This window comes from Tribolium castaneum, chromosome 2 (genome assembly GCF_031307605.1).
Source record: "Tribolium castaneum strain GA2 chromosome 2, icTriCast1.1, whole genome shotgun sequence".
NCBI classification, from domain to species: Eukaryota; Metazoa; Arthropoda; class Insecta; order Coleoptera; family Tenebrionidae; genus Tribolium; species Tribolium castaneum.
Genome location: NC_087395.1, coordinates 493,349 through 512,118, shown reverse-complemented (window position 1 = coordinate 512,118; position 18,770 = coordinate 493,349). Strand labels below are relative to the sequence as shown.

The 18,770-nt window shown below is 28.8% G+C and overlaps 3 protein-coding genes across 10 annotated transcripts in view; 2 read left to right on the top strand and 1 right to left on the bottom strand.

Moving 5' to 3' along the window:
* LOC656715 (metabotropic glutamate receptor 2) overlaps window positions 1-4,894 on the top strand; it is a 419,913-nt gene extending 415,019 nt beyond the window's left edge. For all 6 annotated transcript variants that reach the window (XM_064354798.1, XM_064354797.1, XM_064354799.1 and 3 more), the window contains one exon: window positions 3,791-4,894. In XM_064354798.1, coding sequence (XP_064210868.1) covers window positions 3,791-3,975 — 185 coding nt within the window. In that variant the 3' untranslated portion in view covers window positions 3,976-4,894. The remainder of the gene's footprint in view (window positions 1-3,790) is intronic.
* A 1,019-nt stretch (window positions 4,895-5,913) lies between these two features.
* Window positions 5,914-16,597, top strand: LOC107398584 (IQ domain-containing protein E-like). Of its 2 annotated transcripts, XM_064354890.1 has the most exons (5): window positions 13,167-13,351; window positions 13,399-13,560; window positions 15,319-15,703; window positions 15,752-15,995; window positions 16,054-16,597. In XM_064354890.1, exons 1-5 carry the CDS (start codon window positions 13,337-13,339, stop codon window positions 16,478-16,480), a joined length of 1,233 nt encoding a protein of 410 aa, XP_064210960.1. In that variant the 5' UTR covers window positions 13,167-13,336; the 3' UTR covers window positions 16,481-16,597. The 2 variants fall into 2 exon arrangements, with proteins under 2 accessions (XP_064210961.1, XP_064210960.1); XM_064354891.1 differs by lacking the exons at window positions 13,167-13,351; window positions 13,399-13,560 and adding an exon at window positions 5,914-6,170.
* On the bottom strand, window positions 9,799-13,088 carry CSN7 (COP9 signalosome subunit 7). Of its 2 annotated transcripts, XM_008198673.3 has the most exons (5): window positions 12,827-13,088; window positions 12,614-12,778; window positions 10,387-10,695; window positions 10,198-10,330; window positions 9,799-9,925 (listed from the first exon to the last, which is right to left on the bottom strand). In XM_008198673.3, the coding sequence occupies exons 1-5, from the start codon at window positions 12,989-12,991 to the stop codon at window positions 9,906-9,908; spliced, it is 792 nt and encodes a 263-aa protein (XP_008196895.1). In that variant the 5' UTR covers window positions 12,992-13,088; the 3' UTR covers window positions 9,799-9,905. The 2 variants fall into 2 exon arrangements, with proteins under 2 accessions (XP_008196895.1, XP_968242.1); XM_963149.4 differs by lacking the exon at window positions 9,799-9,925 and having other exon boundaries at window positions 10,053-10,330.
* Window positions 16,598-18,770: the final 2,173 nt, after the last annotated feature.

Here is an 18,770-nt window from a genome sequence, read left to right as displayed (position 1 = left end):
TTTTATATAAAATAAAAGAACACATTTAAAATAATAATTACTGTTTTCTCTTCTTCCACTTTTCAAAAGCCGATTACGGCGAACCTACTAATATTTTACATAAAATTGTATGTAGGGTTTTACTATGATTAGGATAGTGTTGTAAAAACCTACATAAAATTTTTAAGAGAAATGAAATCTTACACATTTTCCCGGTTCAAAGACTAATCTTGACAAAACTAAAAGAACTACCTCAAAAGTCTAACATGACCGAAAGACACTCTAGGACTAGCAGTCGAAATTTCGTACGTACAATGTTGAAACAATTTGCCTGTTTTAAATTTTGTTAAATGACTTGTTTTTAATTTTCATCAGTTTTTTAAAAAGGTATATGGTAGAACAATTCACTTTGAGAAAAAACATACATAATTAAAAAAGCTTTCAAATATAGTATATTTTGAGTCAAAAATCGGAAAAATTCTCAGTCATGTGTAGATTAGATAAACGTGAGGATGAACTTTTTAATTGAGTTTTCTAGGCGTAAATAATATGCTAAGTACTTGATATACACCTATAGGCTCTACGCTGAAGTTAGAAAATCTAATATTGGGCAAAAAATTTAACAATTTTAAAAAATGTAAAGAAAACAAATGTGTTACACAGAAAATTAATCTAGGAATTCATTGGAATCAACCGCTTTGCTTTAGGACTTTTGGTTTTTGGATTATAATTTTTTAAATGAAAAACTGAAATTGCCTCTGTAACCAGAAACGCTACCCGAAGTGGCTCCAGATATTCACAATAAAATAATAGAATAATTTTCAACCGTCGATTACAGCAAAACTATTTGGAAAAAGTGAAACTATTTTCCTGTAAACCCCAGGTTGGCGTCGAAAAAATCGCAAAATTCTCGATAGTTTTAATGTTATGATTTTTTTTCAATTTTTTCAATAATCAAACCTTTTCACACGTCGGTTACGAACGACAAAACTATTTTAAAAAGTGAAACTATTAATGTAAACCTATGTAAAATAATCTGTGGAATCAACTGGTGTCAAGAAAATCGCCAAATTTTTAATAGTTTTTAAGTTTAATAATTTTTTATTCAATTTTTGCCTTTCTATACAATTTCCTCGGAAACAGTATTAAACTTTGTCACTAATAATTCCGCAATTATTGCTCCATCAATTCAAATCGACCAAAATCTCAAGCCTCTGTTTCTCTTAGCGGCTATGGGTTTTCACTAGATAATAGATAATTTTAATACCTTTTCGATTTTTGATCAAAGTCTCATAGTTTCCGAGAAAAACGCCTAAAGTAGAAAGAAATTTTCACTTTTCAAGTGCTGATTTTGACGAAACTATTAGAGCTAGCGAAAAATGTGAAATGCCATTAAAACTGGCTTAAAAAACGTCAACAAAATGACATAGATTTTAAGGTTTCCCAACCCCGATTACGGCGACACAAAAAGGGTTAAGAGAAAAAGTTTTATCAGATAGATTAAGTTTTAGATGATTTTAAGACACTGAAAACCCATGTAAAATAATCCGGAGAATCGATTAGTGTCAAACAAATTACCGTCAAACAAATTACCAAATTTCCTATAGTTTTTTTGATTTTACTTTTTTTACTTTTTTATTTTACTTATTTTTACATTTATAAACAATTACTTCGAAATCTACTAGTCATAAGACATTAGCCTTTTTTGAGAATGGTAGATAATTAAAAGAAATTTCCAAAGATAACACACTTAATATAATAATAAAGTCTAATAGTTTCGGAGTTCTTACAAGATAAATGCTCCGGAAACCGGAAATCGACCAAAATCTCTACAAAAATCGGAAAAACCAAATCTTATGAAAAGGAACCTTTTTAAGACCTCGAGAGGTTTCTAATAAAGATGTGAAAAAGAGTATAAAATTTTGCTACACAAGTTAAAACAAGTAAACACTATAATTTTTGACAAAAAAATTGTATAACAACTACATAGTCGGTTTAATACATAAAATGAAATGAAAATTTGCCTGAATAAATAGTTTTGCTCTAGGTCAAACAATTTTCCATCAATATTTTTTTTTTATATTACAAAAAGGCTCATGGTTTTTACCCAAACATAGATAATCTAAAGCCTATTTCAATGTTTCATTTTTTTATTTTTACTTTAACTTCTATAATTTCCGAGAAAAAATAAAAAATATGTTATTTTTCAAACGCCGATTACTAGCAAGTAAGACCGGTGCCAACAAAACAGACCCAAAAAAAATTTTAAGACAATATCTCTTACAAAATACAACTTTTAATCGCCGATTATGGCAAAAGTATTCAAAAATATAAAACCATTTTGATGGAGACCTGGTGTAGAATGATATGTGCAATCGCCAAATTGTTAATAGTTTTTAGGTTGTGAGTCTTTTCTCCACTTTTTGCTTTTGTTTTAGAAAGATGAATAATTAAAAGAGCTTTCCAACGATAATAAACTTAATCAGATTATCTCTAATAGTTCCAGAGTTATTGCCCGCTAAATGTTCCAGATACAGAAAATGAACTAAAATTTCGACATAAATTTGGAGAAAAAGTAAGAGTTTTGCTTCTGGCGAGTCCAGGTTTTATGAGAAAATAGATAATTTTTCGCTTGTTGTAATTCTGCTTTTGGTCTTTACTCCTAGTCGTATAGTTTCCGAGAAAAACGCCTAGAACATGTAGAAATTTTCACTTTCTAAGCGCCGATTACGGCGAAATTATTGGAGACGGAAAAATGTCAAATTTCGTTGGAACCGGCTTAAAAATAACTTTTAAGACAATATGTCGCAAAAACAATTTTCAATTTCCAAACGCCGATTACGAGGAAACTAAAAGGGCTAAGAAAAAAACGTTTTATTCCACTCAAAAGAATCCATCAGAATAAGTTCTAATGATCTTGGGACACTGGAACCCAATGTAAAATAATCTGGGATTTTTTTTATTTTACCTAAATTTAAACTTATTAGCAATTGTCTCAAACGCCCATTACGGCAAAACTATCAAAGCTAGCGAAAAATTGTTCAGTACCATTAAACTCAGCGTAAAAAAATTTCAAGATAATACTTCTAAAAAAAAGTTTTCAATCGCCGATTACGGCGAAACTAAAGTGCAAGACCACTGTAATGAGCGCAATAAAATCAGATCCCATTCTAATGAGCTTGAGACACTAGAAACCAATGATAAATAATCTGGGAAAATTTTTGTTTTACCTAAATTTAAACTTATAAGCAATTATCTCAAACGCTGATTACGGCGAAACTGTTAAATCTAGTGAGAAAATCTCCCGTTCCATTATAATCAGCGAAAAAAATTTCAAGACAATACTTCTAAAAAAAGTTTTCAATCGCCGATTACAGCGGAACGAAAGTACAAGACCATTGTAATCAGCGCAATAAAATCAGATCCCATTCTAATTATCTTGGGACACTAGAAACCAATGTGAAATAATCTGGGGAAATTTTTATTTTACCTATATTTAAACTTATAATCAATTATCTCAAACGTCGATTACGGCGAAACTATTAAAGCTAGCAAAATAGCAAAAAAATGTTCAGTGCCATTAAAAACAGCGTAAAAAAATTCAAGAAAATACTTCTAAAAAAAGTTTTCAATCGCCGATTACGGAGGAACTAAAGTACAAGACCATTGTAATCAGCGCAATAAAATCAGATCTCATACCTTTAATAAATTAAATTGGTGACATTTTGTGTGTTAATCGGAATTTTTGATTAATTATTTTATTTTCTAAAATACACTTGATAAAGTTCCAATGATTGTTTTTTTTTGATAGATTTAAGTGAGTCGAAAGCGAAGCCCGAAACAAAAGATACCAGCACACAGACATCGCCTGCTATAAGCAACAATATGCTCAACAGCTCTCAAGAGCACCTTCCGAAAATTAACAACAACTGTAACGTCGGAAACGGCCCAATAGGAATTCTTCCTTGCGTACAAACTAAAGATTTTCCTTTATAGCAACAGCAAGCAGTCCTAAGGACGTCTAGTCTTAAATGTCGGAGAAATCCCGTTCAAGTCTAATAAAATATGTACTACTCATATACTTAAAGATTTATACGATATACTACTAATTTTATACGAAACCTGTACTTGCGTAAATTGTATGTATTAAGTATTTATTAACGGTAAATGTTTGACATTGATTCTGGTAGCTGACTGGTGTAAGCCAAGCTTTAACTTAATGATACAATTAAATAATTGTTGATTATTTAGAGTGTTAATACAGGGTAACCCGGATATTATTATTATTACTGTAGTGTGTAATTCTATACTGTATAAAGTCTTCAGGTGGGCAAGACCACGTTGTATTTTTATCGGTGCTGTGAATAAGAGATTTGTACAATTTCTTGAATTAATATTAAGTGTCTGCGACTGTGCTCACGACACTCACTTCACTTAATATTAATCTAATGTACTATATTTAATGTAATGATATTACTGAACGCTTCTTACTGTAAGGACGTTTACTGAACGCGTTTATAATTAAATCGCACAAAATTAGATTAATCCGTTCAGTTTTTTAAACTTAAATATAAATAATTTGGTGTGTCAACAGTCGCCATTACTGAGCCCAGTGTCGCCTGCTGTTACACTTAATTTTCTACTATTTAACTAATAAAAACCTGTCATGATAATAATTACATCTAATAGTAATTATTGTCATGTGTTGTACTTTTTTCGCAAAGTGCAATATTCGTTGTTTAATGAAATAAAGAATTGCAAACATGACGTACCTGTAAGCATGTTTAATGTTTTCAAATATAATGTACCATGTATCGACCATGGAGTTATACTCGTAATAATGTGTAACAGAGTGTACCTACAGTTATGTTTTTAAATGTATAATATAATATTGAATAAATTGTTCGGGAACAAATGGTGTTTTTTTAAATAATACTAGGAATAACTTTGTTTAAAAAATATGTCCTAAAAAACAAACTTGCTTTGTTCCGCTACTGGATGAAAGGTGGCGCCAGAGTCATCAAACCATTTAAAATTGTCGTTACTCTCTATAAGAAGAAAGAAATCAGTAATAACACTTTTACAGATTTCTTTCTCTTAATAGTAAATAGCTTTGGTAACGAGTTCTTTAAGGGTGCGTTATTTAGTCGCTACATCAAAAATTGCTAGAGGACAGTTTAGTCGAAATTGTGTATTTTTTTAAACCCTTCCAATAAGCAATAAAGTAATAAATTCTTGTATTTCAATACTTCATTACTGAAGAGCCGAGAATTTTTCCAACAATCTTTCAGTGTTTAATGTCGTGAAAGTTTCATTACTGATGGTTGGTTTTTTCAGCTGAAGTGGAATTTATAAAATGATATAAATATTTATTTTAGTTCAAACTATTATAGTTTCACAATAAGTGCGAAAGACAAAGGTTTTATCAAGAGGGTTAAAAAAATATAATTTCTGAAGATCAGAAGTTATACTAGATTAAAAAAAAACGTAAATGTTGTTTAATGCGTATTTTGCCATAACATAAACTTTGTTACATATTAAGAGAAGACTTTTATCATTAAAAATTATTGTAAATCTTTGGTAGCTGAAACTTTTATAAACGAAGAATCATGTACAGACTGATCCAGAAATACTGAGTCTGTTGGCAACAGATTTGAAAGTATTTGTGCTTGTAATTTGCAACATTGCAACCGAATTCGATTTTTCTTGACAATTAGTTGACGTGCAACCCCACAAGAATGTTAAATTGTCGTTATCTGGAAGCATACTCCATTGGTATCCTTAAAAATTTAAGTCCAGTGTTGCCAAAAGACTCAGTATTTTTGGATCAGCCTGTAGTAACAATAATTGTTCTGGTCGTGGTTTGCTGTGGTTTTCTCTTTGTAGCATGAACGTATGTTGCGTGATAGGTTCATATGGTTTGCTGTCAACTGTTTAAATGTTGTCTTATTTTTGGATTTAGGATTTTTTGACAAAAATCACATTGCAAACCATGATAATTGTATGCAAACGTTCAAGAATTTACTCTGCAAGCTCAGTTGAACGTGTGAATTTTTGGCTGCATTTTTGGCCTGACGCTGACAGCTGTCATCTGTCATTGTTTTGTAATGTTAACCCTGACATACGTTGTTTGTGACAATTGCCACACATAGGCGATGTGACCAGAACAATTATTGAACACTTGTTATAAAGTAAGTTAAAATTGTGAATATTAAACTATTGTTTACAACTGTTCTTTAAATAAATTAAAACTTCATGGAAAGCAATAATAAATAAAAGTCAAAGACAAAATTTAAAAAAAATTAAAAAAAGAAAAGGACAATGAAGTTGACTGCAGGAGAAGACATTTTCTACAGTGGCAGCTACAGTAGAAAAAAAATAAAAGAAAAATATGATTATGACGTGAATGCGGCCGAAACCATATTGAACAGCGGATAGCTGTTACTGAAAAAAAAACTATTTTTGCCTAATTCAATGAGAAACTCTGATAATCGAGGATCTACTGTACTTGGTTTTACTGTAAAGCCACTTTAATATTGAAATTTCACTCGCTGGAATTTACTTTAATCTTAATCAAAATTAAATTCGGAGATGACTAATTAAGATTAATTATTTAAATTATCTGCGACTCAAATTTCATAAAAATTCATTGAAAAATATCTGAGATATGATGCTCGAAAGTCTTAGGTGAGACACTCTGTATAACTACATAAAGAAGTTTTTTTCTAATCTTTTTTTTTCTCCCGAAATCTTTTTGCTATTTTCTTCTCGTTTTATTTTTTGTTATTTTTCTTTAGATCTCAGTACAGTCAATTTTTGTAAATTTCATTTCTTTTACTTATTCATTTAGTTCTTAGTTTTTAAGGAGGTTAAATTCGAATAGCAACTGCTAGATTTCGCCGTCCGAGTCGTATTTACCAAAGCCAGTAGATATACTAGAATTAAGGAAACAGAATTATCCTATTCCATGTATTAGGACTCTACAAAGAAAAATCAAAAGTTTTAAGTGTTTACCGGAACTTCACACCGAAATTTTTGAATTGTTAAAAACTAAATCAGATGTATTATTACCTGAAGAAAGACATGCTCTTTTGTTGATGGATGAAATGGCCATTAAACCTGGATTTCAATACGACAATAATAGTGGTGAAATTATAGGTATTTATAAATCTTCAAAAGTATATAAGTATCTAGTTAAACTTTTTTTTTCAATATCTCATTTATTAGACGACAAAAAAAAACGATATAGGGAGCATTTTGTTTATTGTGCAGAAAATGTATGATTTTGGGTGAACTTCTCGAATAATTATTCGAGAAAACATCAACATATGTATTTTTGTACAAATAAACCATATATTTTTTTAACACTTAAAAGCAGTCCTTGTTATAATTGTTTTAGGAAAACCTACACTGAGCAATTCTAAAGAAAATCACAGTGAACAATATGCGAGTCATGCTCTTGTGTTCATGATTGCTGGTATAACAAGGTGGAAGCAGACTATTGGTTATCATTTTACAGGAAATTCGTACAGTGCAACTGAAGTAAATAGTTTTATCCATGAGATAATTAGAAAATGTCATAGAATAAACATCGATATTTGTGCAGTAATTTCGGATATGGGTCCTCAAAACCAAGCTGTTTGGAAAATTAATCAAAGCGGGAAGATTTTCAAAAACTCAAAATTTTCAAAATTTTTGCATGAACGATAACGATAAAATCTATTTTATGCCAGATGTTACTCATCTGTTAAAAAATATTAGAACAACGCTCACGGATAAAAACGAAATTCTTGTCAGTGAAGAGATTGTCAAGGAATATAAATTAACGAACAACAAAATTACAATTGAAAGTGTCAAAGCCGTAGTGGAAGAAGAAAAAAAAGTTGAAATAAAAATTGCACCTTACCTGAAAGAAAAGTATTTAGACCCAAATCATTTTGACAAAATGAAGGTACAGGGCGCAATGGCTATATTAAACCACGATACTTTGGCCGCCATTAAATACTATATATCAAGAGGTAAAATTAGTCAAGAACATTCCACTACATCTTGGTTTATAGAGATAATACACAAGTGGTTTAGTATAATGAGTTCAAGGTATATCAAAGATGGATTAAGTAAACGGAACAGTGACGAATATCTCCAAACATTGGACTTCTTGAACGAAGTTATCCATGTCACTAACCACCTCTACGTAGGAACAAGAGGGTATTGGAAACCCATACAAACGGGAATTACGTTGACTACGCAAAGTGTTATAGACTTGCAAGAAAAATTTTTGTGTTACCAAAATTTTAATTATTTATTATTAAGTAGATTTACACAAGACGCCCTCGAAAATTTATTTTCAACCATTAGGTCCCGCAACCCGGTTCCTAATGCGAAGAAGTTTAAAACCGCACTTAGATTGGTTTCGGTTTCTCAATATTTGGCTCATACAAAATATGGAAATTATAATGCATCTGACGAAATTCCTTTAGTCGACATTTTAAATGATCAAACACATAATGACAATGATAATGATAATGATTTTGAAACCATTACTTCTGACAGCCAGTTTAGCAATGTTGTTACCCAAAATTTAAATTGTGAAGAGCAACATGCATTATATTATTTATTAGGTTCAATTATTAAAAAAATTAAAGTAAATTACATTTATTGTGAAAGATGTTTTGGTTTCATAACAGTTACTAACAGTGCCGAAATACAAAATTTAAACACGTTGGTCAACTTGAAATCTTATAAGGAAGGATTACTAATTTATCCTTCAAGAGAAATTTATTTTGTAATTTTGGACGCCGAAATATTTTTTAGGCAAAATGTTAGGCAGTTAATAGCAGGTTCCATAAAATTAGAAAATTTGATGTCACAATTCCTTAATTTGAAAAATTACAACGTTCCAAATTGTCGTTTTATTTTAAAACGTGTTATTAGTTTATTTTTTAAATCCAGAATTTACATTTGCCTAAAAAATGAGTACACTATTGAGAAACCCGCAACTTCTCTCAAATGTTCAAGCAAAAGTGTCGGTATGAGAGTTGCTGTATTAAACTTTTCTTAATGAAAACCGTCTTTTATTTCAAAATATACATTTTGGACAATCTAAATGGTTCTTCTGTAGAATGCACAACTGTATTGCATACTGCTTTTGATATCGATTTAATTATTATTTACGTGATTTAAGTACCGGTTTGAAGATTTCGGGCTATCAATGCATGTAAAAAGTATCAAGTCGAGTGAATCCACAGATGATCAATGCTCTCACTGTGTTGATTTTCTAATTTCGCAAAGGTGAAGAAATCTTGACAGTTTTGACGGACTTCAAAAGTATAATTTTAAATTCGATAGTAGCGCCTTCTCTAGAGTGTATAATCGTTATTGTTGCCCTGTCAAGGTCCGTGTCGCTACTTTAGTATATCTACTGGCTTTGGTATTTACAACTCTAATAAAGACGGGTTATTATTAAGTTTGTGTCACCTTTATTTAAACTTTTATAAATCAGCAGTAAATCTCGAAAAAAAAATTATAATAAATTTTAAGCTCTTTGTTTTTATTTTTGAAATCATTACCAGTCAAAAAACCTGGTACACAGCCATATTTTCAAGATGGAGGCACTTCTGGATATATTTTTTATTTTAAGCAGTAAGCCATGTGTTTTGAAAACTTCCTTTTATAACTCGAGTAATTCACAATATAGCCGGGAAAGCCGCCATCTTGATTAAAACATAACGGGTTACAGCTGCATTCAAATTCTCAAAAGAATATCGTTATTAGATCTCCCAATATTTTAGATGTAAGGTTTAAAAAAAAACAGTAAGGTAAGAAAAAATTTTTTATTAACCACAAATACAAATTTACAAGAAAATCAGCAATTAAACATTATTTGTGTACCAACTGGCGGTGTGATCCCAACTTGGAAGACATCACTAACGAAGAAGTTTTAATCCTAGAAAATACAATGTTCCATTTTAACTTCCACAAAAACATTACACACGTTTCAAAATTAAAAAAAAACGAACCCAAACTCATTATTATTACAAAGGATTTTGGATGGGTTATCTATATTAAACTGCTAGAATTTCACAGAGATTTTATTTTGTACCAAAGGTACAAACAATAATTAAATAACACTTACGATCTCATTAAAATTGTTACATGTTAATATATTAGAAAAAAATTATTAAGATTTAAGCCAAAACTTACTGCTATGCCTTATACCTTTGATTTTAGTTGACTTTTTTCCTTTTTCGCTAATTGCTGCAGCTTCCCTGTTATCAGTAGCCATAGCCTCGTCAGTTCCATCAGAGCGTTCTTGTAATTGAGTTTTCAGAGTCTTTTTAATGTTACTAATCTACAAAAAAAATGCATATCTAAAACAAAGTAATGATACAAACTCGAAAAAAATACCTCTTGCTCCACTTCAGCTTTTCTCAACATTGATTTATTTTTTTCATTATTTGCTCTATGTATTTGTGTTTCAACACAAGCCAAAACACCTTCACAGGCCGAACACCAGTCTTGGAGACAATTCACAATTACATTAATGTCTTCAGGACGAATATCACGACCTATGGCATAATCAACCTCCAATTGACTATTTTTCTGGTCCAATTTTCCATGAATAATGTCAGCGTAAATCGCCTCAATTATTAAGTCCTCCAAATCACGAACATTTGTTATGCCTAGCTCTTCCAGAAGGGTGTTGTACGGAATACACTAAAAAAACATTGTTTTTATTATTACTTGCTCTAAGAAAAATCAATCAAATTTTGTTAAATTAGTAGATAGGCTGATTCTTTTAGAGCCTACATTAGAAACTTTAACTTCTAACATAGCTAGAGGTATGATTTGTTGAAAATGATGATTAAAAAATGATTATAAAACAGTTTTTCAAATGGAATTACCCAGTTTTTTAAATAGCAATCAAAAGAACATCAATTTTTATGCATACTTTTAATAACATCTTCTATATATCTATTTCTTACAGTATTTGAAATAATCGCAAAAAACAGAATTTTAGCTCATTATTTTCATTTTTAATCAAGTAAACTTTTGAAAAATACGATAAAATTGTACTGTTAACAAAAAGAAATGTCCTATTTATTTACCATTTTCATTCAAGAAGTTCAAGGATCAATGGCAAACTGACTGAGTTACTTTACATAATTCACTAACTTATAATAAACTATAATTAAATGTGATTATTTTACTGATTATTCGATAATGAAACAGCTAAAAACTAAATAAAAAATTGAAGTTTGATAATTGTTGACCATTTTGCAAGGTATACTTGATTAACTATGAAAACTACCAAGTAAAATCCGTTTTTTGTGATTTTTTTCAAAAACTGTAAGAGATTGGTATAGGACGTATTGATAAAAGTCACCATAAATATCGATATTCTTTCCATTGCCGTTAAGAAAATAGAGTCGTTCTATTAAAAAAAAGTTGTAGAGAAAAATGCAATGCAACTTTTTTACAAAGTTAAAAAATAGTACAATTTTGAACTGAATAGTTTTTGTGCAAAAATGCTTGAAAATGACGTAAATTTGTCGATAGTTTAATTATTTTTGACAAAAAATAAAAAAAAATTGCAGACTTTTTAGAAGATTTATTATAAAGTACGGTAAAAATTTCTAGTTTTTGGATCAAAAAGAAGCTTAAAATGTTTTTAATTTTTTTGTTTTCACTTTCAAAAAAATCACTCGTATTAGATACTGATAAATTCATTGTAGTAACAAAAACCGAGCAGAAAAGTTTGATTATCGCTAGGCAAAAATGGTTAAAAAATCTTTTTTTAATTTTTTTATATTTGTTTTTTTTGTTAACTTGAACATGTAACATGGTACAAATTTATGTCCCTTTTATGAATTTTAGGAATATACTCGATTATCTTTAGATTGTTATAGTAGTCAAAACAATGTACTGGGTGGCCGTTTTTTCAGCTCCACCATGGGAATCTCAGTTATTATACGAGATACGAGGTGGTTAAAATTTGGGTTTTAATTTTTTTCGAGTGAAAACCAAAAGAACTAGACGTTTTTAACTAGAACGTTCTTTAGGTACATTTTTACAAGAAATCTAAATCTGTCGTCCCATTTTCCAAGGCGTTCTTGATGTCAGTGTTACAACACTAAATTTTGTTTTTTCTTATGGAAGCCATATTTGCTTTTTGTATTTTTGAAGTGTTTTCATTTCCGATTACATCTATGTATCACATGATATAATCGAATCTTAAATGCTCATCAAAATGGAGAAAAAAGCATTTTTACAAAGAGTGCTTTGGAAAGAACGCCAACAATTTTTTTGTTTTTAAACAAACTAGATTAAACAAAATCATTAAGAGCTGATGACATTTTTATGCCGAAACATTCGCAAATTGCAATAACTTGTATTTTTTTTAATAAAAAATGATAGCCAAAAGCTGCATTAACATGCTTTTTTTGGATACCATGTGCTAACTGCTATTAAAACCATTGATAAATTTTAATACAATAATGTGCTCCGCCATCTACACAACACTATCGAAACTATCGAGAACGAGGACTTTTTATTTGTAGGTCGTGTCGTTTCCTAATCTATAGTTATCCATATTAAAAACTTAATTTCACTAAAGTGGAATTACTTTAACTACCTTTGATTTGGTGGCCAACGTAACAATGGTTAAATGTTGAAGCTTTTTCTTCTGAGCTGGGCTTAATTCAATTAAATCCTTCTTATTTGCTAGATAATCCTTGTAGGTTCCGTAAGCAAACAAGTTGAGAGTGTTGTAGAAATTTTTCTGTGGTGTATTACTCAACTACAAAACACTTAGTTAATGTATAAATGTAAAAATATGTTTGATTACCTCTTCAATGTTTTGCATGTGAAGTAATTCACCAAAAACGTAAACACCGGGGGCTTCCAACACTTGCTTGATCAGTTCGGAACAAGCAGCCCCTTTTGTTGACTTTGACAATAAAACAAATTGTTCCAAGGCATTGCCAGGGAAAGGATTTTTTTCAATAACCATTTTTTTAGTTTTTATTAGTTAATTTGTTGTTTTTGAAGCACTTTTTAAACACAACAACCGATCAGCTGTCACACGCTGCTGTCAAATGTCAAAGAAACATAATTGCGCCTGCGCAGCTTTTGACATAAAGCGGTAAATTTAAATTTGTTTAAAATTTAACAACATTGATTAAAGAAAGTAAGAAATAGTAGAAAATAGATACAATAGTTTTAATTATATAATATTTTTAACCCGGCTATATTTATGTTTGTGTTTGCTGCAATCCGTTGCTAATTACATTGTAAAATTTGTTTGATCAATACTTAAATTACAAACAAAACAAACGTAACTTCGTCTTCGGCTACAATGTTTCGAAATGAGGTAATAAAATATTTATACTTTAGTTTATTTATACTTTGTATTATTAGTTACAAGATGATGGAGATTTGCGGACTGAAATTTTTCATCTGAAGAAAAATTTATCCAACATTAGCACCGAAAATCGTATGCTAAAGGTGAAAATACGCAAATTGCAGAATGAAATTATTAAAAAGGATAAACAAATTGATGCTATATTGGATCCAAAAAAGGTAAAAAACTCTATTAAAAGTTTCAAGTTTTTAAACAATTTTAGTGTTTCGCTTTCTTTCGGAGAATTTGTTCTTTTATTTCTTTTAAGTTTTTCACAAAACATCATTGACACTATTTGTTTGTAATTTTATCCTTATATGACAATAAATAAATGATTTTCTTAGTAATTGAAGGTAAAACAATTAAATTTAGCTGTTATTATTAGGTTTATGTATAAAAAGTTTTGCTAAAATTACAACAAATTGGCGTCTATAAAACTTGTACAAATTTATTCAAATAAGTATAGTCAAATAAGGCAACAAATAAATCATACCGATAAATTAAATAGTAAATAAAAACCGAGCTTTAAAATTTAACCATCCTTAGGTAAGAAATGTCAAAGATTCCTTATTTTTATTTTTTTAATTCTCGGAGCCAAAAAAAACAGTTATATTAAATATACTAATAAATTAATTGAAGTAACAAAAGCCCAGCTTAAAAATTGTAAAAAATTCCACATAATTATTTTTTACTTTTGTTTTAATTTTGCTGTCTTACAGATAACTAATTGTGGTTATAAAAAACGAACGTTAAAATTATTTTTTTTTGGCAATAATTGTTAAAAATTCTTATTTAATTTTTTATTTTGATTTTCTTTTTAATTTTCGGTATCTAAAAAAGACGATCAATTGGAACAAAAACTAAGCTTAAAAAAGTATAATTATATAAGATATAAAAACTGTTAAGAATTCTTTATTTTTATTCTTTCTTTTTTATTTTTAGGATCAAAAAAGATAAGTCTTACTAATAAATTAATTGTAGTAATAAAATCACACTTAAAAATTTTATTGTCTTAAGGAAAGAAGTTTTAAAAATTTCTATTTTTATTTTACTTATTTTTTTTTCGTCAAAAAAATCTATTTTACTGATAAATTCATTGTAGTAACAAAAATACAATCGGAAAAATTTTATCATTTTCAGGCAACAATTGTTAAAAAAAAACATATTCATATGTATATGTATTTTTTTATTTTTGTTAAAAAAACAGTCTAACTCAAAAAGTAATTAGAGCAAAACCGAGCATAATAGTTTGATTGTCTTTGAACAAAAATTCCTTATTCTTATTTTTTATTTTTCTTTCTTTTTTAATTTTCAGTGTCAAAGAATAATCGATCTAACTCATAAATCAAAAGTATGATTATTATCTTTGAACAAAAAATGTTAAATAATTCTTTAATTTTATATTTCATTGTATTTTCTTTTTAATTTTTGGTGCCAAAAAAACAATCTTACTGATCATACCGAGCTTTAAAATCTCATTTACTTTCTTAAGATTTGTTAAAAAGTCCTTATTTTTATTTTGTTAAATTTCCAGTGTTAAACAAAAACAATCTGATTTATAAATTAATTTGGATAAAAAAACAGTTAAAAACTTGACTATCTTATACAAAAAATGATAAAAATCTTGTATTTAATTTTTATTTTCATTTTCAAATAAATTCATCTTATTGATAAATCACCTGATTGTAACAAAAAATGTTTGTCTTATCAAAATCTTTTTTTTAACTTTTATAACACTTTTTAATAAGAAATTACTCCAACAGTTAATAAAAAAACTCTGTTTTAACGTTATTTTTAGGTAAAAGTTGTTTATTTTATTTTATTTTGTGTAAAATTTTTGGTGTCATTTATCTTACTATTAAATTAATTGCAGCATAGACGTTTGATTTTGTTATTATCTATCGAATTTAAAAAAAAAACATTTTTTTTTATTGTAGCCCATAGAAGTCTCTAAAATTCTGTACGAACGGAGCGCCTCCTTTGTCTTAAATATGAAAGAAAAAAATGACGAACTTTTACAAATACTTCATGAAAAAGACATCATCATACGACGTTTGCAAAATCAACTTGGTGCAGCCAAATTATATTCCCAACCTCTCCAAAAACAATTCCAGAATAAATATTCGGATGATTTAAACTGGGACAATGAAATTGGACAAATTCAAATTAAAGTCCCTACTTTGAAAAATGTTAAACATACAATATTTAATGATGAAATAAAGAAAAAAACAAACAGGAGCTTATCATGGACTTGTGAAGCTGAATCTTCAGTCGAATTTAATAAAAAACATCAAAATGAAAGAAGTAAAAGTGGAGGAAAAGGTAAGTAAACATTTAAATCAATTGTTACCACTTATAGTCGTGTTTTAGATCAATACAAAAATTTTCTTTCAACAATTAAAGATTCAAATTCTCGACAAACAAGTTCTCGGAAATCAAGTCCGGAAAGTGATCTTGAACGAATTGAACTTCTTTGTGAAAGTCCACATGAAGAAATTCAACAACTGCATTCATATTTTCTCGACATTATTGCAGAACTAGGTCACTTAAAAAATACAGTGACTGAATTACAAATTGATAAAAATAAAACTGACTCTGCGATAAAAAAAGAAAAGTAAGTTTTACCCAATTTTTTATTATTTATGACAAGTATGATGTTAATATTTTTCTAGTTTTACAATCGATATGTTAGCCAAAGAACTAAAAAACTTGAGACTCAATAAACCAAAACCAAACAGAAATTATAGTAGAAGATTCCACAGTGCAGATCTAGTTGCAAAAGTGTATACGGCAAATAAGGTGACCAACAAAAGTGTAAAAGAAAATAAAAGCAAAGATAAAACCAAAGGGAAGAAAACAGGATCTGAGGGCACAAATGGCCCAAAATTCAAGTTCAAAAATAATAAGACTCAAGGAACCAAAAGTGTTATGGTTCAAGTAGACGATTTAAATGACAATACGGAATTTTCCAATCAGTGTCTTTACATTGAAAGAGATAATATTACAATAAAGGAAAAATCAAAATCACCTGATGACAGAGAAGATGAGTATGATAATGAAGTGTTTGAAGAATATGAAGCAGTTGAAACACCAAATTGAAGCACTTTCATTTTTAGATTTATTTTTCTAGTATACTTAGTTTTATTATTGTGAATTTTAATAAGTGAAAATAAAGCTCGATCGATTATGAATAAGAATTAGCCATTCGTTAACATGCATGTAAATTACTACCACTGGTGAATTATTTATGACTTGTTTTCTATCCAATTTTACAGATGTTGTTGTTCCAATATTATTTATTCATTTTTTGTATTGATTTGAATTCTACAAATCCAACATGATTGCAGACTTTATAATTTTTTGATGCTTATAAAATAATCATACCACATGTGGAGAGTTTCCCTTGAGATTGATTGCTAATAAAAAATTTGTTTAATTGTGTAGGTAGGTATACAAGTACAAACAAATTCGTCCAAATATCTGGCTTGTAAACAATGCAATATTAAACGTTCTCTGCTGATGGTGTAACAAGGAAATAATTTTATTTTTTTTTAGGTTTGTTTATCACAACTTTGAAAAAAATGTGTTTGGAGAAATGAAAAAATAAAATTTAATTTTTTTGAAAAATGAAGTTAAACGAATATTCCTTTATCATTATAAAAAAATATTGCCTAATTTAATAATAAATATCCTCCTACAGTAGTAAAAAATTATTTGAAGGATATTCGCTAATTATAAATTGTGTCCATACGAAGGTGGTAATTGTTAACATCTTTATTTATTTACAAAATAATTTCTAATACATTCTGTTCCATCATGTTGGAAAAATAGTGAATTCAACTCGTGTTTAGTTTGTATTAAGACATTTGTCAACTGCCAAATGACAATTTCGAAACTATAGCTAAATAAAAATTTAGAAATTGCGTTAAATTTGAGCTCATTTTAAATGAATTTAAAATTTTTTATCTTTTAATTTTTAGTTATGAATTTTTTAAAATTATACTTATTTTTCCATTTATTTACAATTTTCTCAAAAACTATTAATCAGAGAACACTTTTAAAAGAGCTTTCGATCGCTAACACACTTCATAGGGTTATCTCTAATACTTCCGAAATTATTGCTCAATAAATGTTCCGGAATCGACCAAAATCGCCACAAAAATTGCAAAAATCAAAACTTTAAAAATCGAACATATAAACTCCAGCGCGTTGTAAAAGGACTCTGAAAAGTTCCTAAAACTTTGCTAGAATGAGTTAAAAAAATAATTTATGAAAGTAAGTGCCTTGGCCATTATGATTTTAAGCAAATAGTTTCAAAAGTTTAAATCCCGTTATAAGCTGGTATAATACGTACAATGAATCGCAGAATTTAATGTAACAAGCTGTTTTGCTCTAAGTCTTATAGTTTCCGAGAAAAACTCAAAAAAGTTGTAATTTTCACTGTTTGCAATTTTAAACGGCGATTACGGAGAAAATACAGGGTGTATCAGAAGTACGTTAATTTTAACACGTAATAAAACTCATTAAATACACCAACTTTTCTATATAACATTTTGCAAAATTCTTATCTATAATTTTCTCCTTTCTTTTCTGCAAACGAACAGGTCAGCGTTTAATAATTAGTTTGTATTCATAGCAACAATTTTCATTGTTGTTTTAAATAGTTTAAATTGTCTGTTTCCATCACAACGAAAATATTTCGGTTCTTTTATTTTTGTACCCATAGGCGGGTTTCAGTACGTTATCTTTTTCCCAATTTTAAGTAAATTTGCGAATTTTTTCTTGAAAAATTACAAATAAAAAAGATGTTTTATTTGTTGAGCTCTATTACCTGTTAAAATTAAGACACGTATTTCTGATACCCTGTATAAGACTTAGAGCAAGACGGTTTGTTCTATTGTAAAGAGCACATTAAAATCTATAAAATAAAATGAGTTTTTGCAATATTTTTTTCTCAAAATTTTCAGCAAACTTTTGAGTTTTTTATTTTCTCAATTTACGGCAAAACTATTCGAAAAAAAGGAATTATTTGAATCCTTACTCATGCAAAATAAACAGGAAAATCGATTGGCGTCGAGAAAATCGCCAAGATCTTAATAGTTTTTTACTTATAAATTTTTTAATATATTACTTATTTTTCCATTTATTTGCAATTTTCTCGAAAACTATTATTCGTAGAACTCTGATCTTTTTTTGGAAAGATAAATAATTTAAAGACCTTTGCAACGATAATACACTTCATAGCGTTACAAAATTTCTAATAGTTCCGAAATTATTACTCAATAAATGTTCTCAATAATTTAAGAATCATGTATAGCTAGATCTCTCTCACTGAACTGTACAAATCACTGCAATGGTCCACTAGCCCAACTCTCTCATGACGCCAGCA

Bases quoted from the DNA above. Each gene is read 5' to 3' on its own strand.
- LOC107398584 (XM_064354890.1), top strand. The intron at 13,561-15,318 runs GTAAAAAACTCT...TTTTTATTGTAG, and splicing joins CTATATTGGATCCAAAAAAG to CCCATAGAAGTCTCTAAAAT. The intron at 15,704-15,751 runs GTAAGTAAACAT...GTCGTGTTTTAG, and splicing joins AAGTAAAAGTGGAGGAAAAG to ATCAATACAAAAATTTTCTT.
- CSN7 (XM_963149.4), bottom strand. From the start codon at position 12,991: ATGGTTATTGAAAAAAATCCTTTCCCTGGCAATGCCTTGGAACAATTT. The intron at 10,696-12,613 runs GTAGTTAAAGTA...ATGTTTTTTTAG, and splicing joins CGTTGGCCACCAAATCAAAG to TGTATTCCGTACAACACCCT. The intron at 10,331-10,386 runs GTATTTTTTTCG...TTTTTTTTGTAG, and splicing joins AAGCTGAAGTGGAGCAAGAG to ATTAGTAACATTAAAAAGAC.